Source organism: Diplotaxodon limnothrissa, linkage group LG17 (assembly GCF_057381915.1).
Source record: "Diplotaxodon limnothrissa isolate DT_005_m linkage group LG17, D_limnothrissa_male_GT1.1, whole genome shotgun sequence".
NCBI lineage: Eukaryota > Metazoa > Chordata > Actinopteri > Cichliformes > Cichlidae > Diplotaxodon > Diplotaxodon limnothrissa.
Genome location: NC_140612.1, coordinates 19,170,671 through 19,196,133, shown reverse-complemented (window position 1 = coordinate 19,196,133; position 25,463 = coordinate 19,170,671). Strand labels below are relative to the sequence as shown.

Genomic DNA, 25,463 nt, shown 5'->3' with positions numbered 1-25,463 from the left:
ACATTATGATTTTAGCATGTTATGATGTGTACTACCAAAACTGGGGATTAGAAGGGAATTTGGCTTTCTCTTATATCGATGCAGAAAAGTTCGTTTTTATAAATTCACCAGAATACAGAAAACTGAGTGTCTGTGCTGAAAAATGCATTCTTTCTATCAGAGGATGTTTGGTTTCTGAAATATATTTCAGACACAAATGTTCCTTGCTTTAAGCCCTGGAAGTAAATCCGACCAACAGGAATCCATAGTGATGAAATGTCAGTTTGACAGCTGGTGAAATTCCAGCAGCTGAAGGCTGCAGATAAGGAATTTCTGGATGGTGTGATTCAGTCGTCTTATTTTCCCACCGTTGATATGATTTGGATAAACTGGGTGAGGGAGGTTACAGGCAGCTCATGCTGAGAAGATCAGAGGTCGCAGTGAAGGGGCAGGAAGTGAATGATGGGTGAGACGTTGCTCTATCCACATCATGGGTGGAGGAGGAAGAGAGATGCTGCACTCACTGTTGCTATGGTAACCTTGATCGTGTATGTGTGTGTGTGCATGAGAGACCCACTTTACCTTCACAATGGGGTGGTTGCGTAACTCAGGGACAAACAGCAGTGACCTTCACAGTGATACTGAGACAACGACACAGGTGGACGAATGAGGGAGATAGGCAGGTAAAAGATGGCAGTGCTAGACGACGGTATGATGACACCAACAAGCTCTCCTTATAAATAACGATGTTGGAAAGCCATAACATTTTTTTCTGTGACCCAGATTCTGACTGCAGGTTCAGCTGTGCTGTGTTCTCACACTGATGCTCAGGTGTGTTCCTCTCAGCAAAGAACACATCCATAAATCTTTTTTTGGACTATTTTTACTCTCATGAGGATTTTTTTTTCCAGCGGGTCTGTGGAGAAAAAAAAAATTCTTTCATTTGCTTGTTGCTGTAACTGCATGAGTCATAGTATAAATGTGAATATTCATCCTGTGTCTGAAACAACTCGGGCAACTCTTCCTTTATAATAGCCGTCTTCTGATTGGCTGCGCTTCACTCTAGCAGAAGGTGGAACAACTACTTGTAAAGCTCATTTTTGCTGGGGTTTGATTGTAGTATTACTATTAGTAATTACCACTATTAGTGGTGTCCAGACTTCCTCACTATTGAACACAAGCAGCCACTTTTATTATATATGAGAAGCAGAGATCACCAGGGCGTGACTCTAGTTATAGGAGTTCATGTGTCATCATGTGAACACAGTAAAATATTTCCTGTACTATTTTTGTCTTCATTTACCATTTGCTTGCTCCCCACTGTACCACATATTGGATTTCATGATTGATTCCTTGTGTACGTCTTCAGAGCTGTGGTCAGTCATCTGATACTTGGTCTGATTCACAGCAGGCAGAGAGATTTATTTATAGGACAAACACTGCTGCTGATTCATTTAACTGAATCTCTACATGCCTGAAATGTGAAGTCTCGCTACCAACACTCCCACAATATTTCGCCAAGCAGTCAATGGTGTCATCGCCACAGATGCATTGTAGGAGTAGAGGCAATGTGGAGAAACCTCCAGTGGAAACTAAAAGACGGGCGAGGATGCTGAGAGCTTACAGATGGCTACCTGTCTGTCTCTGCAGCTCAGTCTGCAGGATGCGGGGTCCTTCCAGTGGGGCATAGGTCACCCTTCACAATGCACAATGAATAAAACACACACAGACCAAAACATAAGAACATTTGAAAGGACTGCTGTGAGAAAATAATATGAAATCTAAATTTGTAGTTAAGGAATTAACACATTCATGGGACCAGTTAATATGTATGTATGTATGTGTGTGTGTGTGTGTATGTATACGTATATATGTGTGTATATATATACACATATATGTGTGTGTGTGTGTGTGTGTGTATATATATATATATATACACACACACTGAACAAAAATATAAACGCAACACCTTTGTTACTGCTCCCATTCCCCATGGGATGGACGTAGAGACCTAAAATTCATTCCAGATACACAATATAACCATCCCTTCCAAACAGTGGTCACAAATCAGTCCAAATGTGTGGTAGTGGGCACATCTGCCATATTGAGATAATCCATCCCACCTCACAGGTGTGCCACATCAGGATGCTGATCTGACATCATGAGTAGTGCACAGGTGTACCTCAGACTGCCCACAACAAAAGGCCACCCTGGAATGTGCAGTTTTTTGCGCTATTGGGGGTCTGGGGACCCAGAACCGGTCAGTATCTGGTGTGACCACCATTTGCCTCATGCAATGCAACACATCGTCGCATGGAGTCTATCAGATTGTCATATATATATAAACGAACAGATATAAATTAAGTATATAAAATAAACTCTTCAAATAGAATAAGGTGATTTGATGTCATGATACCACTCTGTGCTGATAAAAATACAACTGCAGTAATTTTTCTCAAAGGAAACAACACAAGCATGAATAATCTAACCTCATGTTATCCCACTCATTCAGCCGTGTGTGTCTGTGTGAGATCTCACTGAGCTTGAGGTCACGTGTCGCTCACGTTTTTCCCACCAGCGCTCTGCACAGAAGCTGCACAATGGAAGGAAAAAGAGACTGAGGCAGATTCCACACCGAGACGGTTATTTAAAGAAAAAACTCATAATGTGATTAAATTCACGGTACAGAAAATATTACCAGCTCTGACTGAAGTCGTATCAGTCTGAGTAATTAGGCGATGTCAAGCAGTCAAAATTAATTCTCCGCTTGGATTATTGTTTTGTTATCTCTGTTATTAATGATATTGCATATTTCTGTTAAATACCCACCATTCTTGGCCTGACCTTTGTACTCAACCCTTTCTGTTGGTTTTTCCTTTAATTTGTCACCCGGCAAGGCAACGTTATCCATATGCAGAAGAGTTATGTGCATTTCAGCTCAGTTGAGTTTTATTTTCATAATGCCAACATTTGCTCCATGATGTTTTATACTGTAAGGTAAAGACTAGTGGTGCAACGGATCACAGTTGATCCGTAATCCGAACAGATCCCACTCCACGGTTCGACGTGATCCGAAGATTCGAAAAAGAAGAAAAAAAAAAAGTATGTGTATGGTGCATGTGGTCAGTCTGTCAAGCGATAGTTATAGCCAGCGATAGCGGTCCAAGTGGAGGAGCAGAGGAGTTTGTGGCATTTAAGCAGCCCTTTGCTGCCCAATCCTACCGGGCTAAAGCTATTACAAAAGCTACTGGGGTGTTTAGCTGCAGATGGGAGGCCGTATTCCCTTGTGCAAAACAAGGGGTTTAAACTATGATGAACGTGCTTAGCCCCATATCCCGTTGCGCGTCCACTTTAGTGACAAGATTGTACCCAGGCATGCATGAGCAGGAAAAGTTATGTATAAGTTATAAGTTATGGCTGAACTGTCCCAGGCATCTTCTGTTGCCCAACTACAAATGGGTCGACCTCCAGGGCAACGGAAAGCCACGTGACCGTGACCGCTCATTATATCACAGCGCAGTGGTAGATACAAAGCCCTGTACTGCCCTATATTGCACCTTAATTTGTTTTTATATAATTCTGTGGAATGAGTCTTGATTTTAATATTTTTAATAGGCAAAAAGTACTTAAATAAGTTAATAAGTCAATGTTAAAATTTTGTATTTTTTTTCTTTTCTTTGCTGATCCGAAAATTGATCCGATCTGTGACTTAAAACCGTGATCTGATCCGAACCGTGAGATTTTTTGATCCGTTGCACCACTAGTAAAGACCCTACCATAATGCAGAGGAAAGCCCCCAAAATCAACCCCCCATAAACAAGCACTTGGCAACAGTGAGAAGCAAAAACTCCCTGTGATGAACCTCCGGAAAGGCTCAGATAAACGTAGACACTGTGACCAAGACTACACCTTGTTACTGGAACCAGAAGTACCACATTTGGAGGAGTAGTTGGCTCATGCTAGGTTGGCTATACTGTGTCGATGGTCTGTTACTACGATTTGCTGCCCAGCAGCCATATTATTGATCAGATAATCGCAAATAAAAGGGCTCCAACAGTACAAATGCAATCCACAGGTCTAGTACAGGGATTCCAGTTAGCTGAGCTGAAGCCTAGCATACAGCTAGCAGCTACATCCACTCAGGTATGTATCAGCTCACTCCCGGTAGCTACTTGGCAGGGCCTGGCGCCTGTTGCTCGGTCAGGCCTCTTCCGGGGCGTAGGGGGCCCTCGGGCCTCCGGCCTCTGGGCCTGCAGCTCGGTTCACTCTGGCACAGCTGGCTGCCGGCAGAGCCGACGGGCACGCCAGTGCAGTCCCCTCTAGCTTCTGCTCCGTGGCTGCTGGGTGACGCCTCGTCTGGGGCTCTCCTCAGCTCTTCCCAGGAGGGTGGCACAGATGCCCCTCCGGTGGTCCTCCTTGGGCTCTCGCACTCTGGGGCCTCTGGATGTCTGGGGCCTGAATCTCCTCCATGCCTGCTTCATGCCCTGGGGGACGGGGCTATGGCTCCCTACACCCTCTAGCAGACCTTTACATGGGGAAACCTTTTGAATACAAGCGCGCTGATCCACACAGGTTTGCGCACGGGTGTTCACTGTCCATAGACATAAACTACACCTTTCTTGGCTGCTACCTCAAAGCACATTGTGCGCTGTCAGTCCTGCGTGCTGCACCACAGCATTCAATATTTAGTATTTACTGCTGTTTACACTTAGCTAGATTAATGCGATGATGTTGTGTTTATTATGTTGCTCTCTTTTTTTTTGCTAGTTTTCTCGTCTTTTTCTCTCAACAAGTGATCCAGGAGATTTTTTCTTTTTTTTTTCTCTCGCTTTCTCTTTTTAAGTGCCCTTTCTCACTGTCCCTCTTCCCCTCTGTTTTTCTTTTCCTTCATCTTTCTTTCTCCCTTTCCTATCCCCCAGTCATGTCTGTCCCATCTGTAAATAAAATAAAATAAATAATAACAACAAAGGTCAATCAAATGGACCAATACGGTAAGAAAACAAATGCTACAGCTAAGCTACCAGTATTACAGCCAGTCATGAATGCACAAGTTGCTGATTATTTTCAGCGTGGCTTCACAAATGATGAAATCCTTGTGTAGCTGAATCACATAGCAGCAAACGTACTCTCGAAAGCGCCAATTTTGTTGTGAACCGGTTTTGAGTGGACATTCCATGTAGGTTACTGATTGGCAGAGCTAACTCGAACTTTTGAGTTTATTGTTCTCAAAATTTCGAGTTAATAAAACAAAATTGTGAGTTAATCAATCGAAATTTCAAGAAGGATAACTCAAAATTTCAGTGTGTGTGTGTGTGTGTGTGTGTGTGTGTATTTATATGATTTTTTTTTTTTTTTTTTTTTTAAGTGGCGGAAACAGGCTTCCATATATTTCACTGCTCAAGCCTCTGGTGGACATTGGGGGAACTGCAGTTTTTCGATAATTTCGTAATTCTACGTGCATTGAGGTTGCCACTTAATGATAAACCATTTGTTTAATGAAATGGTAACCTACTTATTTATAGGGCAGCAACCAATCATTCTCTTTATTGATTCACATCATGATTATTTTATATAATTAATAATAATTGATTCTTTATGTATCACATCAGATCCACTAATAAGATGTACAGTATATGATTCTGCAAAGTGTGTAATTTTACTTTACTCCAACTCTTAAATATTTTTATGTTTTTATTATTTATCTGCACTACTTTAGCCTCCCCCTCTTTCCGATTTTTCTCATTGAACCAAATTGGATTCCCTTCCCACCTGACCGGAGGATATTAGCTGTTATTAACGTGTGTGTGTGTGTGTGTGTGTGTGTGGTGGGGGTGGGGGGACAGAAATAGCACCTGATCTCGACAGGAAGCACAGCGGGATAATGGCATTACTGGGACAACGGCCAATCAGGTAGCAGGTTGAGCTCTCTCTTCCTCTAAGCCAATGAGAGATCAGGGAATGACAAGATCAGGAATTGGAGCAAAAAGTCCCTGAGCCCTGACTGCTAGGCGCATCGCCTGCCTCTGTGTATGTGTCTGTTCATTCAGTGAAAAGCTTCCTGTGGCAGTCGGCGAGGATCAACAATGTTTGCATGTTTGCTCGGTAAGGTTGTGTAGGTGTTGTTGGTGGTTTGCTTGTTTGTTTGTTTTTTCCTCTTTCACTGACATCCATTTAAGACTGCAGCTGCTTCTGAGGATGAACTTCGGTGAGCTTCTTTCTGTATTTGACAGTTTCTCTGTTTAACTTTCACTCAGCTGATGAGTCATTCTTCACATTGAAACAGTTTGTTAATAATCTGAAGGTATTTAGTTCACTGGGTGACCATTCCAGGCATTTTAAAGCACTGAGGAAAATGAAGTGGTTCTTATTGAGAACTTTTTAATTTGTTAATATCAAAACTTACAATTTTGAAGATTCATCTTTATCTTCTTTTTCTTTTTCTGGTTATTTGAGCCAGTAAGAGTTTTGAGATTTTCAGCCTGTGAAGCTAAGTCTCAGCAAACTGTTCAGAGAAACATTTTATTTTGATTACTGAAGAAGTTTAAACATCTTAAATCTGAGACTTTTCATTTTGTGTAGCTGTTCACGTCAGAAAACTGAGTACTTTGGTTTGTCAGCAGGTGAAGCTGATTTCTGAGGCATAAACATGATGGTTTCTTTGACATTTTTTAAACAAAGAGGTTTGTTTTGTATCGTTGATTCTCTGTTTTGTGGTGACTCGAGCTTCGTAGGTTTCTCATTTTCTTTATCATCTATGACTAAACATCTGGTTTGGTTTGTCAGTTGGTGAAAGTTAAATGAGTTTCTCAACAAACTGCTTTAATTTGAGCATTTTTTTTGGTATTTTTCAGTTTGCTCACCTTTATAGAGCAGACATCGGTTGGTTAGTGGCGTCCAGTTCTGCAGTAGTGGGTTACGCGTTTGTGTTTTTGTGTCTCTCGAGATGTTTGTTTAACAGAACGAGCTGCAACCAGACGCAGTTGGATAATAACATCAGCTGTGTGCCTCTGCTTTTTGTTCCTCATATTGAATTAAGTGGCAGCAGAACAGGTTGTTTTAGCCATTAGTAAACAACCTCCCACATGCGCGCGCACACACAAGCATGCACACGGGCGCACACACACAAGCATGCACACGGGCGCGCACACACAAGCATGCGCACGCACACACGCACGCACACACGCACACACACACACGCACGCACACACACACGCACGCACACACACGTGCACACGCACACACGCACGCACGCACACACACACGCACGCACACGCACACACGCACACACACGTGCACACATACACACGCACACACACACGCACACGCGCACACATACACACGCGCACACACGCGCACGCACACACACGTGCACACATACACACAAGCACACACAAGCATGCACACGGGCGCACACACACAAGCATGCGCACATACACACGCACGCACGCACACACGCACACACACACACGCACACACGTGCACACATACACACGCACACACACACACACGCACACACACACGCACGCACACACACGTGCACACATACACACGCACACACGCGCACACACGTGCACACATACACACAAGCACACACGCACGCACACACACATGCACACACAAGCACACACGCACGCACACACACGTGCACACATACACACAAGCACACACGCACGCACACACACGTGCACACATACACACAAGCACACACACACGCATGCACATACAAGCAAGCACATGCACACACATACACACAAGCACACACAGTGTGATGTTAGGGCAGCGGCAGCACTTATGAGTGTGTTCAGCTTGTCGCTCTCTGTAGTGTCTCAGCACAGGTGTGAGATGACAAGGACAGCAGTATTTCTTTTGCCCGCATAGTCAAATTGATCCACAGCACACAAAGCCCCCGCTGGCCCCACCGTCCCTACTGAAGTAGCTCAGGTCTATAAACTGCTGTTAACTGAGCCAACTGCATCTATCTGTAATGTTTGCAAATGATTACAACTGGAGATGATCATTGAGGGATCTGGGAGGATTTGGATTTGATAAGTGGATTTAAAGTCAATACATCTGAACCTTCACTTCCCTTAAATATAAAGTTTACTTTGAAATGAGAGACTTAAACCAAACAGCTCTTTGTCTGTGTACTCGTCAGTCTTCATCCAAAGAAGCACTTCCTGTTGGCTCTCTCTGCACACAGATTGCAGTAAACTTCAGTGACTCATTAGCGTCTGTCATATCACTTTTTCTGGAAGCTGAGCGGCTTTTGGGAAAACCAGAAGAGCCAAACCGGAGGAGGAGGGTGAGAGCACAGAGAGATAAAATAACAGGATGGGCGATGGAGGGATGATTTGATCTGTTTGGTGATGAAGCCACAGAACAAAAGTCTCTCCTCCTAAGGAGAGGCAGGAGATCCAGCATGGTGATTATTTAGGTTTTCTTTTCCAGTTTTATTTGTCGGAGTCGGGACTGATCTTCAGTTCAGAGCTGTCATTCATTTTTTTGCTTTTTTTTTGCTTTTTATTATTATTTTTGTTATTTTGGCCAGACCAAGGATAAAAAGAGAGTACAGTAAAGCACGACTGGCTGAATACTCTGTTTCTCCCCTTTAAACACACATTCACGATGCAATAATTTCAAATCTGAAAACATCACGAAAACGGTGCGCTGTATAATCAGGTGATGTCTGCAGGTGTTTTTCAGCTGAATTCCAAGTTTTAGTTTCCAGCTCAGCTCGTGTCGGTGACCGCCTTCAGCTAATAATGTCCTGTTCTCGCATTCATAGTCCCGTCCATCATACTGCATCAAAGTTCAGATCAGCATAACTTTCCCATCTGCTTCACGGTGTCCTCCCATCAGTGCAAAACTGTCATGACATGTTTTTGGTCTCTTTGTATTAGACGGCTGCACCAGTGTTCTCAGAACCTGGGGTTACAGTATGTAATCGACAGGCTTCAGGCCTTGGACTGGTCGTGGACTCGCTGTAAAGCTCCAGTGTTGGCATTTTTGTTTTTTGCATGACTTTTTTGATATTTGCTGTTTGATATTTTTGGCTAGATTTAATATCCTAGCACGGCTGCATCAGTAGAGTTTTTTTTGGCTGCTATGACTTTTGGGGTTATCGGGCAAATGCGTCCATAAAATATAGTTTCACAGTTTCTAGAATTTTACTCACCAAAACTAGATTCTTCAGATGGTTTGTTGGTACAATAATTATGCATCTAAGCGCAGGGCAGCTATGTTTGTTGTTGTTGTTGTTGTGTTTTTTGTTTTTTTGGGGGGTTTTATTTGGTTTTTTTTGGGTGAGATGATTGCATTAAACGACACAAATGGGTCCGGTTTAGGCGGTCTGTGATTGCTGAGGTCTCTCTCTCTCTCTCTCTCTCTCTCAGTACCTGGCTGTGGATGTGAGAAGGCTGAACGTCAGTCTTCTTCGGTGGTTTCGGGAGGGTGTAGCGGCAGCGCTGGGCGTTCCTGTGGGGCACGTCCACATCAACCAGCTGAATGTAAGATGCCAGTCGATCACCCGCTGCTCACCCGCTGTTCACTTGACTGCCTGACTGACAGACATCTCTTACAGGAGAAGAAGAATGGCATCGAGCTGTTTGTGTCCTCCGATAGGCTGGGGATCTCCGAGCCCCGCCCCGCCGAGGAGGTCATCCAATCACTGAACGTCAGGGTGCTTCATCGCCACCTGGGACACTTTGGCATCACCGAGGTCTCCACTGAGGTGTGTGTTTCTTGTTAAGCATCCCCATTAGTTGCCATGGAGACAGGCAGGGAGGATGGATTGAGATTATTAGAGGGCAGAGCGCCGCTCTTGAAAGTTTAATAGAACTATTAAAGCGCCATCGATCAGCCAGATGAGGAGCGGAGCAGCTTTATACGTTAAGTTAATATTATCACTCACAGTCGCAGCTGTGACTAACGCAGTTCTTCTTCTGTGGCGATATTACAGCAACAAATCAGAAACTTCCCACAGGTGTCAGTGAGAAGCAGATGCCCACAATCAGGCTGCGTTAAAGGAGTAATCCACCAAAAATCTGTTTTTGAATATTGAATGCTCTCAGACTTCTGACTGCAGTGACAACATTCAGTCAGAGGTTATTAATCTCTGACTGAATGGCAGCTCCTATAATATCTTCTTTATGGTGATCTTTAAAGTACTGTGCAAAAAATTTGGAGCCACTGTTTTGGAAAACGTGCTACCAAAAATAAACAAAACAAAACCAGAGTCTGTAAATCTAATAAACTTTAAAGTAAAGGTCAAGTATAAATGCAGCTTAAGGCTGTAAAATCACTGTGAAGAACAAAAACTGTGTTCACATATTCTGGACGAATAGCTTCAATAATTTTGTGGAAATTTTTTTGAAATCAGATATTCTCAGGAAGTATGAGCTGACAGATGCAGGCCTGTTGGGAAATATTAGATCATGATGGACTGAACGTCTTCAGATCTGCCTCCCACCTTCACAGCCTAACACAGACCGTGAGGAGGTCATAAAGCAAATCCTGAACAGATGATCACAAACTGGATTTTAAATTTCGTTTCCTCTGTAGAAAAACGTCCTTCAGGGCGAGCAGAGGGACCACGTGTGGAGCAGAGAAGGCTTTTATGCTGTCGTCCTCTTCTTCACTGTATTCGTCATCGTCATCACCTGCTTGATGGTAAATGTGTGTTTTTTGTTTTTGTTTTTTGTTTGTTTGTTTGTTTGTTTTTTGTAAATATGCAAGACTGGACACTCACTCACTAATGTGTATAAAGTTAGCATAAAAACCTGTCCTATATCCCACAGTGAAAGAAGATAGAAGATTTGCTAATCTAATTAGTCGATGTTGGGTTCAAATCTGGGTTCACAATCCTCAGCTGCCACATCAGTAAATCCAATCAACCAGTTAACAAGAACTCCTTCAAGCACTTTGACTTACATGTAATTAGGTCAGAGAGTTACTGAAGAACATATGAAGCCTTCAAAGTAAATAAATGAATTCTCCAAGAAGAAAGAAAGAAAACAAATTCATGAATAATTCATTCTTAGAAATAATAAAAATCTGAAAAAATTACAAACAAAAGAGACAAACAAAACTTAATAAAAACATTAAATAAGATTACAAAGTCACTCCCCAAAATACAAAAAGAAAATAAAAAGTTATAAAAAACAAATGTAAATAAATAAATCTTTTTAGAATGACAAAAAAATATTAATGAACCCCAAATAGAAAGAAGAAACAAATAAAATCACATAATCATATGCATATGAACAACAAATAATTTTTAAAGCAAACACAAAATAGTCACTAATATTTAAAAGTTGCACGTCACATCTTGTCCACATGAAGGAGCACCTGCACACACAAACCTCTGCATGCCTCGGCCTTATATTCCCTTTTTTCTCCTCTTCCTTTTCTACAATGTTCCAATATTCACAGGTTTAGCAGATTTATGTCAGATCCAACAAACAGACCAAAAACAGAACAAAAACGGAATGAAAACCTGTTAAAATATTATATTTAAAAACAAAAAAGAAAGAAGTAAATTGTTTTTCCTCTGGACAAATTTTGTTGCTCTTCAAGCAGAAACTCACCAGTGAACCCTCAAAAGAAACAAAGCAATAAATACATTAAAATAAGAATAACATAAAAGGATGATAAAATAGAATAAAACTGTAATATATTAAAAATCTAAGAATACAAATGTCACTTTCCAGTATTTGAAAAAGAAATAGAGTGGGGGAAATAAAACAGCATTTGAATACAATAAATAGAAAATAAAAAATAATGGGAAGGAAATACACAAGTCAACCCAAATATATATTTAAAAAAATAATATTAATATAATAAAGAATATAAAAAAAATATATAGATGTAAGAAACTATATAAAATAAATTAAACACAGTAAACAGAGAATATATAAGAAAATCAGTCAACCAGCACAAAGCAAGAAGTTATTAAATACAGCTGATAGAAGACATAGAAAAAAGTCAGTGGAAAACTTGATAAAATAATTATGGCCCACAGGAAGGTAAAACAAAAAAAATTACTCCTAAAAACAAAATAGAAGAGACTAAAAATGCAATGTTAAAAAAAAACAATAAATGACATCATCATTTATCCTTAAGTGTATTTTTTTTTCTAGAAGGTTCCTGTTGTTTTTTTTGTTTTTTTCCAGCATGCAAATCCTGGATGTTCACATCTGGGATCAGAACATTTTCAGGTTCCTGATCTGAACGAGCTCCATCCTTCACGCTCTGCAGCAACGACCTCGATCTTTCTTTCTTTTTTCCCTCCAGGTTTTGTACCGAATGAAAGAGAAGGTGCAGGTTTCTGACAGACAGCTGAAAGCTCCACCCCCTGACCTCCATCTAACCCCGACAGTACCTCCAGACCCCACCCAGAGGTCAAAGGGCACCAAGGTCACCACCACACTCCCACTGCTTGTCTAATGCTGGGCATACACTGTGCGATTTTTGGTCCATTTTGAGTGGATTTTTCAGTCGTGCGACCGTTTTGGGGATCGGCCCGAGTTTCGCCTTTATCGTGTGTCGTGCATCGTGTAGTATACATGGGGTGATGAGAAGTGATTAACACCTCACGACCAACTCCCGATCAACAATTGCAGGGTCGCAAGAAAATCAAACCTGGTTGAAATCCTGTCGGCACTCGTGAGGATGTCAATGCAGCCTCTCACAATGCGCACTCGCAAACAGAAATGGAAGCAGGAAGACAGAGCAGCACGGCAGTGCAGCGTGTGATCTGGACACAAGCGATGAAAGCACAACTTGTAGATCTTTGGCAAGCTCATCCGAGCCTTTTCGGTCTGGCCTCACAAATTTATCACGACTGCACCAACCGTGAAAAGAGTTGGATGGACATTACTGCTGAGTTGCAGCTGCCTGATCAATGTTTTTCTTTAGCAATTTAGCAAAGTGTGTGTGTGTGTGTGTGTGAGACAGAGGGAGACCAAGAGACAGATTTTGTGTTATAAGCTTCATGTTATGGACGCATAGTGTGAGCACTCCGGTCGCATCAGAGCATTGTGCTGTATAGTGTGAGACCACGCATCGTGACTGACGAACCCGAGCTGAATAACATGACTGAAAAAATTGCAGTGTATGCCCAGCTTATAACAGCCAGGTTAGCTCAGGAATGCAACTTAACGAGTGTGTGTGTTTCAGGTGATCGTTTCAGGAAGCATGGTCCAAGCTGAGCTCCTGCCTGCTGTAGCCACACCCATTCCCCAGCGACAGCCAATCACAGCCTGCCATCGCCTCGGTCCACCTGTCGTCCCCCTGCCAAGGTTATTTTATTTAGCCACAGACTTTTTCCCATGATGCTTTGGTAGTTTCTGTTTGAGTTTTAATAAAGTGATAATCTGATTAAAAGTCGGGACTTCTCAGCTGCATAACATCTGCAGATGTTCATAATGGGAATGATCTTATGAAGCTCCACAGCTTGCTGCTTTGATAGTTTTTAATCAGTCTAGGCTTAATTTGCTCTATTTTTTCCTCATAGCCCCGCCCCCACACCTGTACCAATTATTGGTAGCAACAACCACACACCCCCACCCAGCGTGACCCCAGTTACATCCAATAACGAGCTGAAGCCCTGCCCCTCCCCCTTCAGGATGAAACCAGCTGCAGGACTTCAAGAAAGGTAAGAATTTCTTCTGGATTGTCATGTTGAAAAAACACCGGTACCAAACATGAACATCACACTTTAAGACCTGAACTCTTCTGTTGTGCTGAATGTGGTTTGGACTGAAAAAAGAGAGCCTGTCCCTGAAAAAGACATCACCTTAAATAAAACCAGACTAGTAACTGTAGGACCCGGTCACACTGACGTGCGCCCAGTAGAGGTTCAGTACAGTTTCAGCTGTGTGGTAGCACACATATCTACAGTCTTATGTAAAAGCATCAAGAATCTGGATGAATTAAAATGGGAATTTTTTAATTATAAAATATTGTAAGATCAAAAAGCTACTGAATTTCAAATGGCAATGAAGCCTGTATGTTATTTATTTATTTATTTTTAATATTCAGATGGAAATGTATCTAATGAGCACTCAGTGTTTGTGAGAGGAAGAACGCGCTCCGTGTGTGTGTGTGTGTGTGTGTGGGTGTGTGGAGTAGCGTAACCTCTAACCTGTGATTGTTGGAGCAGGCAGGTGTTGAGCTGTGTACGTGCTCACAATGAGCCTTTGAACAGATGTGCTTACACAAGGTGGAAAGTGTGGTGGAAACATTAAATCCATGATTAGTTTATTTTTTTCAGTCTCATTTCATGGAGTCTTAACATTTACTCTCGCTGTTACTAAAGACTTGGAAGCACGAGAAATGTGTTTGGCAAGTTCGACACAAACAGTGCAAAAAGAAGAAAAACCTCTTTGAAGCTGGGTACCGTCTATTTCCTGATTATAAAATGCAAACACTTTTGTAAGCTGTTGCTTTTGATGGTGTTAGCTGCTCTATAGCTGTGATGTTAAATTTGGGATTGAACTGGATTAAGATCTGTTGACTTTAAAGGCCATAGTGTTTGATTCGCATCATGTCCAGCCTCCTCAAACCACTCAGTGAGCCCTTGTAGCCTTTGGAGAGAAGCGTTATCATTCTGGAAGAGACCGCTCCCATCAGGATAGAAATGTTGTCGTAGGATAAAAGTGATTTGCAGCAACCCTTCCTTCTAAGGGTACAAGTGGCTTTGCAGGGCACCGCAGAGCGGAGCCAGGAGATCCCCCTCACTATAGGGGTGAAGGGTTCAGCTTTCCCTTTTAATATATTGTCTGCCTGTTTATCAGTACCGAAGGCTTGCATTTAGACAGTCACGTAAGTTTCCTCTGTAATCAGTCTGCAGAGTGTGTGTTCATATCTATCAGAGAGGACTCAGCAGGTCCTTAGGCTGGTGTTTATATGAATAGAGGGGTCCCGTCGGACACACTTCCACACTTGTCTCAGGCTTGGAGCTGTGAGGTGTGTATTGTTAGTTCAGGTTTCCACAGTCATAAACTGATTCTTATGAACGCATTTTTATTCTTGGTCTCGAGTTGAAAGTTTAAAACGACCCCTCTTTGTCCCCTCAGTCCATCCTGTGTGTGCGCTGAGACCTCGCTCCAGGAGCTGTCTGCGTCTGATGGAGTTGATAAAGGGCTAGTTCCTGATTATACAGGGCGTCTTTAACCCAAACTCTGATGTTTTCTTTCCTTAGACCTAATAAAGTCATTTTCAGCTTGCAGTGGAGATTCTTCTGGCTGACAAAGCTGTGATTAATGACACCTCCAGCTTCATAATGCAGACTTCTCTCCCGAGTGGAGTGCAATATATTTGGCAAGGCAGAAGTAGGCTCTGGAGTTTTACTGGTTTCTTCTCCACTAAATCAGATTCTTTGGCCTGTCTGATGGGAAGTATCTGAAACTCTGAGCCTTGTAAACAAACTAATTGCTGTGGAGGTGAAGTTGGTGGATCCCGAATTACAGAATTTATCAACTCTGAGTGGGATCAAAGAGTCCTGCTGATTACCTCCTCAGCAGGAGCGTGGCATCCCTGCTAGCGGATAACCAACAGCTCGAAGCGTTCTCCAACAACTAAATCACTTTCTGTGTGGACAGGCGTTTAACATGAATCGCCTCGAGTGGAAAGAATTTGCCACCTTACCTTTGAATTATCAGATTACTAATAAATTTAAAGTGGTAGGATTGTGAATCCGTAGTCCTGGTGAAGTTTTGGTCTTCTTGTGTTCCCAACCTGTGCCATATAACGTGTACACTTACTTAAACTGACTCACTCTTTTCAACAATTTGTCCCTTTGTTAGATATCATAAATATCTTAATACAAACCTTAAAAGAGTAAAAGCTTGGCAAACATTGGCAGGTGTGCCTAAAGTTTATCTCACATCTTTGTAGGTTTTTATCATCATATCGTTTCAGTAATATGATGATGTTTTTGGCTTAAAAAGTCACCCTTCGGCACATTAGTTACATAAGACGCATTTAGTTGTGAGATGCTTGGATTTGGTTGAGTAAATTAGTTTGACCTCATTTTTCTAAGTCAGACGTGTTGAGAGAACGCCGACTTACATTTTCATACAGTTGCTGTCGCCTTCAAACTTGGCTGAGGCTCATTTCCCCCCTTAAGTAGTTTCATAACTGAAAAGAAAACATCTTTGTGCGCCTCGGCTTGACGTTGAGCACTTAGGGCTTTATCTGCTGCTCCTAAGTCTTCCGCTAAATCACACTCAGACCTCGGAGGCCATTTTGTTCTGGTTACATCAGAGCGAGGTAATTAAACGTACAGTGTTCCTTAAGGTAAGAAAAGGAAGGAAGATTTCGGGCTCTGAGTGAGAACAGGATGTTTTTCTCGGTGTCTGTGTCTCACTTGTGTGTCTGTGTGTGCGTTGTCCACTCTGGATGGCAGCCAATCGCCAATCAGACAAACTGGAAGTAGCAGCATCCTGGAGAGGAAACTGGCTGACACGTAGTCAGACGAAGAGAGTCCACCCACATGAACCCCATCAAAGCACACCTTGTCTTCTGTACCTCTCGGCCTTTTGTTCCGACACTTTTGTGACACAGAAAATGTCCGAGTTCAGCTCAGCAGTTCTGCTCTTTCAACATGAAGTTTGTGTTGGTTATTAATCTGCTGTCAATAAAGAATTTCCTTTGTTTATTTAGGGATTATCACGAGATTCTTGAATAATGTAAAATGCATTGGTTATTTAGCCAGATATGTCTGCACTGGACGGGATGGCAGCACCCCATGTTTTAGACAGAAGAATGCATGCAGCATGTAATTAATATCAAGGAGGCAACAACCAGAGATGTGCAAGTAAAACCAAAGTACACAAAGTATGAAAAGTTCCAGTTTGAATTGAAAATATTCATAAAATTATCATGAATTATTGAAAAATCATGTTTTAATGAGTCTTATAAAACCAGACTTTCATGTCAATAGGTGGATGTTTGTCTGTTCATCTGGATGCTGCATATTCATCCAGGAAGAAATATTTCATCACTCATCAAAGTAACTTTTTCAGTCAGCTGACTGCAGGTTTCCCTACATTATAAACCATAAAGCCGCATAACAACTGAAACCAGCTCCAGTGCCTAACCATGAGCCACAAGTGCCATTTCATAAGCAATTACCATGCAAACTGTGAGGGAGATGGCTGCACCCCAGCTTTTTTGGCTGCTGTGACCATTAGGTCCCCTCATTGGTTCAGAGATGTCCCCTTTTCATAAAAATGGGCGTCCTTGTCAGCCCAGTCAACCCAGTGCTCCTTCCAGTCCACCATGTGCACATCCTCATCTTGTAATAATTGACTTCTGAATCCTGTTGTGCCATCTGCTTAAGCAGAAGTTGTTTGGTTTCCCCAATGTATCATTCAGAGCTCTCTTGGCACTTGACTTGAATGTTAGCGAATAAGATAACATTTGTTAGCTAGCTGTTGATTAGCAAGACTGCAGGAATCTGTCATTGCATTACTTTGTAATTGGCAAATGGTCAGTCACCAGACAGATCAGATTCCCTGAACGTAAAATAATTGACTATATTTTTGTTATAATTTGAAGGTAACAATTCATCAAACAGACTGTCTGTGACCGGGTTTGAGCCCCAGAAGGGAATGAATCCTTCTTTGAACCATATACCCTGCTGAGGTTGGCGGTGGTTTCCCCTACATACGTAAAACCAGATTGTGTGGAGTCATGATGACGGTGAACAGCAGTTAATTATTTTAAAACAGAATTTTTGGTTTGAAGATGTACAGGAGGAATGAGACTGAGCTTTTAAAGTGAGTGATTTGTCAGATGGAGCAAACCATTTTGAACACGACAACTTCTTTGATGTTGGGTTCGGTGGTTTGTTATCAGCTGGAAGAGCGTTGTCTCCTTATGAAAGCAAGAGTTTGTCAGACCAAACAGAGTTTTTAGTAAGAGCCGAGGTTAAATCACTGCTGTTGTAAAATAAAGTAAACAAAAATTATTTTCAACCAGTTTTGGTTTTTCTTTGTGTTAAATTATTGTCTGAAGCATTAAGGGGGATTTTTGTTTATCAAATTGCAAACTCTGAGTCAGGAAAAACCTTAAAATTGACCAAGCCAAACTGAAACTCAACCAGCAAACCAGAGAAGTGCAATAAAAATGTAGGAAGGAAGGGAACTCGTTCGCGTGATCAGCCCTTCCATTTTTTAACAAAAGCTGTCTTTGCCTCTTCCCTCCCATCCTTCCTCTGCAGACGTGGCTCTAATGTCTCCCTGGTTTTGGACATGTCTGCTCTCGGCACTGTGGAGCCCCTTAACGTCGCCGTGGTAACCCCCAGGGAGGCAGTGGCCAGGGAGTACCTGCTGTCAGCTGGCCGGCCGCTCACCCGACAGCAGCTGCGCGACATCGTTAACAACACCCACAGGCTGCACGCAGAGTTCGCTGTGAGCCCGAATTTCATGCTTTGGTTGGGTTTTTGATGGGACACACTGAAATGTTGAAGGGCTGATTTACATGCAGTGATGCAGTCTTTCATAATGCCCTCAAGTTCATAGCTGGAACAGCTTTATAATGGATTTTAGAGCTCTATGTGAGAAAATCAGCAGCAGTTTCTTGCAATGAGAAGAGAAAGGCATTGCATTTTCTTCATTTACAAAGATCATTAACTAACCAAGTCAAGTTGAAATAATACTCATGTAAAGTGCATTGTGTTTTAATCTGGGTAAGAAATGTGCCATAAAATTGAAACTTGTCTTCCTAAAATCTCAGGAAATCCCAATGAACTTCATAGATCCCAAGGAGCTGGATATTCCGAATCATGGGACCAAGAACAGATATAAGACCATATTGCCCAGTGAGTATTCTCAGTGTTGCTATGGAGTTAGAAATACTTCCAAAACAATCCCAGTCTCTGATTTCCTGATGAACCAGGAAGTTGTTTTATTATGTAGGCGGGACTTAGTGTCAAAGGCCAACAACCGCAAGGACAGCTATTATCGCACCTCCCTCTTCCCCATGAGCAGACGGAACAATACATTTTCCTCTGAGCACAGTTTGTTCTCACACTGTCGGCCAGGAACTTATCCTGATTAAGACATTATGTAACACACACACACACACTTACTTTTTGGTTTGTGTAGCCGTGCTTTGGGAGGAGGGTGGGGTTATCAATACAGCACTGTTCCTTCCTTCCGACCAATCAAGAGAAAGGAATGCTCACCTAGAGCTGCTGTCAATCAGACTTTCCTCTGTTCCACATTCTGTGTTGTTCTTAAATGTGCTCCAAACGTTAAAACATAACCTGCAATAGGACTCTACCAACCCTAGATGTTATAGGTAGATATCCACTGTCATCATATATTGGCTTGTTTAGGACTACATTGAAGCCTCAGCTTTTACCTAAAAATAAGTTTTCAGCAGACATTTCAAACAAATAACAGAGTCAGGTGACCTTATAGTCTGAAGAAGGCGGTTCCACAGTTTGGGAGCTACAGTTTAAAAGCACGGTCACCTCTGGTTTTAATATGATAGCGAGGGACCGTTAGATGACCCTGGTTAGGTGATTGGAGAGGTCAGCTGCATTGATAAGGTGTTAGAAGTGACACATATGAAAAGTGAATTGCAATAATCAAGATTAGAGAAAATTAAAGTGTGTACTAAAAGTTTAAGATGATTGACTGACAGTAAAAGTTTGATTTACACAATATTTCTCAGATAAAGAAAACAAGACTGGGTAAACTTTGAGACATGAGTTTCAAAATTCAGGTGCTGATTAAAAGTGATACTTTTCCTCAGAATGTTTTTGAGCTTAATTTAAACTATTCTCGTTAGTTTTCTCCTTTGTACCTTTCCTTGTGTCCTCATCTCCTGTCCTTGGTATGTTTCCTAGACCCTCATTCCAGAGTGATCCTAAAGTCAAAGAGCTCCAACGACCTGCTGAGCACCTACATCAATGCTAACTACATACGGGTGGGTAACGGCACAAACTGTCCTGCAGTCCAAGCAATCGATTTATGAACTAATACTTAACATACTTGTTGTTTTCATTTATTTTCCTTTTTCTATTCTGAAAAAAAAATTCTATTCATTATTTTCCAGACAATTAGCTTATTGTGTTTTCTTTGCTGTTTGTGTTGTTTTGATCGACTCATCTGTATTTTCATGTTCTGTCTGTAGATCAGTTGCATAACAACAAATTGTACTCTGAGTATTATTTATTTATTTTTGCCTGGCTTACTTGTATTTCCTGTTTTTTGTTCTAGCTCTCAGCTGCTGTGTTTAATCTGGGAGACATTTTCGTACTTACTCAGGTTTTGAAAAACTTTTCAGTCCAGTTAATGATGACATTTGTTTTGTTAAATCTTCTCTAAACCTTAGAAAAAACAGCAAGAAGGCTGTCATTATCACTCATCTGGAATGTAAACAGCCTTTTCTTTTTCTTCTGGCTCCTCGTCGACCTACACAGTGAAAGTATTTGCCTGTAGAAGTCTGTAATGTCGCTCTCAGACTTCCACACAATAGACTGTCTTCCTGTCAGGAAACACCACTGAAACAGTTTAAAGCGGCAGACCTCATGAGACAACCGAGGCTGTTTAATTTCTTTGTCCTACTACACGCACGCACACGCACACGCACCAAAAATCTTATTCATCCAGAATAAGTAAGCACTTCAATTACATGAAAATAACAGCGATTATGAAATGAAACACAGCACTTTTTTTTTTAAATTTGAAGCTTAGAAATGAAATATGTTTTTGAAGTTCAGTTTGGCACGGTCTTACTGTTTGTTTTTGTTATGTCACCTGGAGTCATTAATGCACCGTTTTTTGCTCTCTGCACACATTTAGCTCAAGCTAGTTTGGAACTAGCCACATCCTGATCCAGTTATCAGTTATGTCGGTTAAAAACCGACAGCATGAGGAGCACCCTGAAATAAAACAAGTTTTTATTCACAAATGCCTTAAAGGCCATGCCAGCGAGAGAACACTGAATCACTGTTCAATTAAACTAGCTCATATACAGGCATGAAAGATTTAACCTGCTGTTTAACAGTGAATACGAGCGAATGGATCAGCTGAATAACCAAGTTAATGATGTTTTTCAGGTTCTTTAGACTAATCTACAGTTCTAACATTTTCTTGCCGTTTTTCTTTGTGTAAAAATGGTTTAAATGCAGACAAATGGGTTTTTCTACGTTTTTATTTTATTTATGTATTCCAAAATGTAACAGGTTCTTTCTTTGCACGTCTTCATGAAGTTTTGGGAAATCCCGGTATATTTTGTCTACTGCTGCTGATAGACCCTGGTGGAGGAATACATTCATCATTCTGTGAATGATGCTGACCCTGCTGTGTGATTGGTTCATTCTGCAGGGTTACTTGGGGGACGATAAGGCGTACATCGCCACTCAGGGTCCTATGGTGAACACGGTGAATGACTTCTGGCAAATGGCCTGGCAAGAGGAGTCACCAGTTATTGTCATGATAACCAAACTGAAGGAGAAGAACGAGGTAAGAGTCTAAAAAGCAAAGACTGTGGAAGAAAGAGCGTCTTCTTAATGCCAGGGTAGATTTTAAGTGTTGTAGGCGCTGAGTGTATAGCAACAAAAATGGAGTGATCTGGAAAGTGCTCAGCAGGAGTGAAAGGTGAGCTGAAGTTAATGAATGCCGTCTTTGTGCTTGCCTCTGTAGAAGTGTGTTCTGTACTGGCCGGAGAAAAGAGGCATCTATGGGAAGGTTGAAGTGTTGGTGAACAGCATCAGAGAGTGCGAACACTACACCACTCGCAGCCTCACGCTCAAGGTACACGTTGCACAGCAGGGAACGTGTTCTCATCAGAGCTGAGAATCAGGACTAATATGTCATGTATGTTTTCATGTATGCAGTGTGGGAACCAAACCCGCTCTGTGCAGCATTACTGGTACACATCGTGGCCTGACCACAAAACCCCAGTCTCAGCACTGCCGCTGCTGCAGCTCATGACTGACGTAGAGACGGACAGACGGGCCGCCACCAACGTGGGACCAGTTATAGTCCACTGCAGGTACTGACAGACTGACCGACAGCGTGACAGTTCTGTTACTACTATATAATTATGAAATGACACCCTGCTCGTTTGATCGCAGTGCTGGGATTGGGCGAACGGGATGCTTCATCGCCACGACGATGGGCTGCCGGCAGCTACAGCTGGAAGGAGTGGTGGATGTACTGGGCATCACCTGCCAGCTCCGAGCCGACAGGTAACACACGTGTACTCCTGCAGGTTTTTACTGATGACCTGCAGGTCCTCACTTCCATGATTAAAACAATCTAAAGGGTGTTAAAAAGCTGACATTTAAACCTCTAACTGGCTCTTGTAAGAAAGTACCATTAGTCGCTGAGAAACATGGTTTTTGCATAAACTCTGAAGCTGCCTCGCTTGTCTTTGTGGTCATTTTAAGTCTCTGTGGTCTCTTGGTTTCCCTTTGAAGGCATTGAGTGTGTCCTTGCAGTTGTTTCAGACCTTTTGGTGATAGTCTTGTTTTAGTTTGTGGTCATTTTTTTTTTTTATCTCTTTCTGGTTGTTTTTGTTTACAATTGTGTATATTATGTGTATCTGGACATTTATTTTTTTATTTTTTCCCCCCCTCATTTGTGGAAATTTAAGGTGTCCTGCAGTTGTTTTGTGTTGCATTGATTGTTTAAACTGGTTTTGGCAGTTTTCTTTCTGTGTGGTCGCTTTTTTCCTTGCCATTGATGATTATGTTCAGTGTTTAGTTGTTGTTGTTTTTTGTCCTCTTTGTGGTTGCTAAAGCGCTCATTGAGGACCTTTTTTAAACATGTATCCAATACATATTAATTTAAATTAAATTATTAGTAATCATAACAAAGTTTGAATGATTGGACGAATATGACTTTGATTTGTTGAGTTCATCAGGAGTTGTTTTGGAGATTTGTAACATGTCGCCCAGCCTTGTTAAGTGACATAAGATACATAAATTGCAAATTTGACTTTGTCTGCACTTTAGAGTCAGATGGTGTGTTATGGTTTATTGCCAGCACTAAATTCATCCCTATTGCATGTTTTAAACAAATAGTTTTGCTTCTCATTCCTAACTCTGTCTCTCTCTTCCGTTATGTAGAGGAGGCATGATCCAGACAGGTGAACAGTATGAGTTTGTCCATCATGCCTTGAGCCTATATGAAGCCCGTCTATGTGCAGAAACTGGCCAGTGAGGTTTATCCACCTGACGAAGGTACAAGTTTAACCTGGAAGTGTGCTAAAACAGTCCTCTGCGGGTGTGAACTGTGGTTTGGGAAGTCTGGGAAATTCTGGAGGAGGCCTTGGAATTTGATGGACAGCATGGACAACCAAGCAGGACTGTTCTGGGAAGAATCTGCTCAAGGAAAAGGGAAAGGCAAATTATTAAGAATGGAATGTATCTTTTCATCTTTTCTTTTTCATCAAACTCTGTGGACCCGCCCATTTCACTTAACCAACCGATTGTTGGATCGAGTTTTAACTAACCAGACTCTCCCATAATGTCTCTTTTGTCATGGAGACTTAACAACTTCAATTTACTGAAACTGATGGTACATTGTTCAATAACACTGTTGTGTTTATGTCTTCTAGCATTTTCATTATTTTGTAATGTGGTGTTTTTATAAAAATGGCTACTGAAAAATGACTGTTAGCTGCACCATTGGTTAAACTATTCTAGTACTGTTGAACCAACACTTACCTGTTTGTGACCTCAGCATGCTATTCATTACTCTCTGATTTAGTCACAGTGCACTTCCTACACTTAGGCTAAGACAAGGTTCAAATGCTCCTTTTTTTTTTTTAACCTGTTATTTATTGGTGGGTTTTCTTTTTTCATATTTTTTCACAATCTCATTGACTTATTAAACTATTGCACATCAAACTTCTCAGAGATGCCAAACACACAAACTAGATTGACATCAATAGGGCTAATGCTAGGTTCAGATACATTAACAACTGACATTGGTAGTTATGTAAGCTTGTAAGCTAATGGATAAACAGCTAACAAATAAATTATTTTATCAACGGTTGCCCATGGGGTAACAGCAACTTTTACATTCTTGTTTCTGTAAGTTTCCCAGCTTTTGCTGAGGTCCCAAATGGGGCTACCTTTAACAACATGCTAAAAGCTAACAAAGCAGATTGATGCTAATCTTCTGCTAAGCTATAGTTCTTGTAGTACAGCAAAGCAATTAGTGGCTAATTATAGCTCCAGTAGTTTTATTGCTTTAATGTTGATAAATATATACTAACCACTTAACTCATGCTATAACTAGTAGTGCATTATCCTAATACAGTATTTTTGTTAAACCAATTAAATCTAATATTCTTCTGCTAAGCGAAGCTTGTATAGTGGTGTTAACAGTTGTTTATGTAATATTCATCAAGTACAGCTCCAGAGAGGTTCTGGCAGCAATGCTAAGTCTGGGTAATATGGTAGCTGTAACTTACAATGCAAAAGAAATAATTTTTTTTTCTTTATCACCTTTATGTTAACACTTAAAAAGACCAATGAATAATACATTAAATAAATAAATAAACAAATGAAAATACATAGGGAAATGGAAAATGGTGGCTTGCAAGGTATCTCACAAGTAGTGTTTTTAATTGTTAAATTAAAAGTCAAAACTTTGATTAGGGCTGTGCGATATGACCAAAATCTCATATCCCGATATAAGACTTCTATCGTCCCGATAACGATATAAATCACAAAAATTTAACATTTTCTATAAACTCTTCGAATCTCGGGCAGCTCGACTTGCGTGAAGTGTTTCCAGCTGGGCGTCGTGTAACTGGAGTAGAGTGTTTTAATGCTGAATGAAACTATACATTTTTAGACATAAGTTGTAAAGGCCGCCGTTTTCTTTGTAAGTATTTATTACACGGCGTGCTGCGGGGAAAAGCCTGTTCTAATGTTTGAGTCTAAGGTTTATTTTTTAACACCTGACGGCTCTTTTTTTGCTTCTCATCCGTAAATACTCTGCATACTCTTTCACGCGATTCAGTTTATTTTGAAAAGTCTAAACAGGATCTTGAGCTTTATTATGAAAGGTTTATGTGGAAAATAAACAAGCGGACACGCAATGGTTTTGTTGCTAACGACAACGCATTAAACAGGCGCTTGTCCGTCCGTAGTGTGGTTATATTAAATATAAGAGAAAGAGAGAACTTTAAGAAATTAATATAGCCACTACAGTGACCATCAAAATGACGAAAAAATATTGCCTTAAACAGTTTATTTTGTGACACCACGAAACAAACGATAGTATAAAATGAAATGATAGATGTTTTTATATTGTCATCCAATATATATCGTTATATCGAACAGCCCTATATTTGATCTATAATTAAATCAGGTTGTGATTGCTGAAGAGCACAGGGAGTGTAAAGAAACAAAACAAAAAAAATCATATTTTAGCTTTTGCCTAGAAATCCCCCCCCACTATCCCCCCAGCAGTTTGAACCCTGCCTAACTGAAGGGGATTTGATAT

At 41.2% G+C, this 25,463-nt stretch overlaps 1 protein-coding gene across 1 annotated transcript in view; it reads left to right on the top strand.

The window, feature by feature from the left end:
• The window catches only part of LOC146614892 (receptor-type tyrosine-protein phosphatase R-like), a 28,243-nt gene extending 5,050 nt beyond the window's left edge, over positions 1-23,193 (top strand). The window contains exons 3-16 of the mRNA XM_085375515.1: positions 9,372-9,485; positions 9,560-9,709; positions 10,540-10,647; positions 12,271-12,393; positions 13,156-13,277; positions 13,493-13,633; positions 18,206-18,395; positions 18,721-18,805; positions 19,841-19,920; positions 21,324-21,461; positions 21,642-21,752; positions 21,836-21,993; positions 22,076-22,189; positions 23,072-23,193. Of these exons, the coding sequence (XP_085231641.1) occupies positions 9,372-9,485; positions 9,560-9,709; positions 10,540-10,647; positions 12,271-12,393; positions 13,156-13,277; positions 13,493-13,633; positions 18,206-18,395; positions 18,721-18,805; positions 19,841-19,920; positions 21,324-21,461; positions 21,642-21,752; positions 21,836-21,993; positions 22,076-22,189; positions 23,072-23,165 (1,728 nt within the window). The 3' untranslated portion in view covers positions 23,166-23,193. The remainder of the gene's footprint in view (positions 1-9,371; positions 9,486-9,559; positions 9,710-10,539; positions 10,648-12,270; positions 12,394-13,155; positions 13,278-13,492; positions 13,634-18,205; positions 18,396-18,720; positions 18,806-19,840; positions 19,921-21,323; positions 21,462-21,641; positions 21,753-21,835; positions 21,994-22,075; positions 22,190-23,071) is intronic.
• The last annotated feature ends 2,270 nt before the right edge of the window (positions 23,194-25,463 follow it).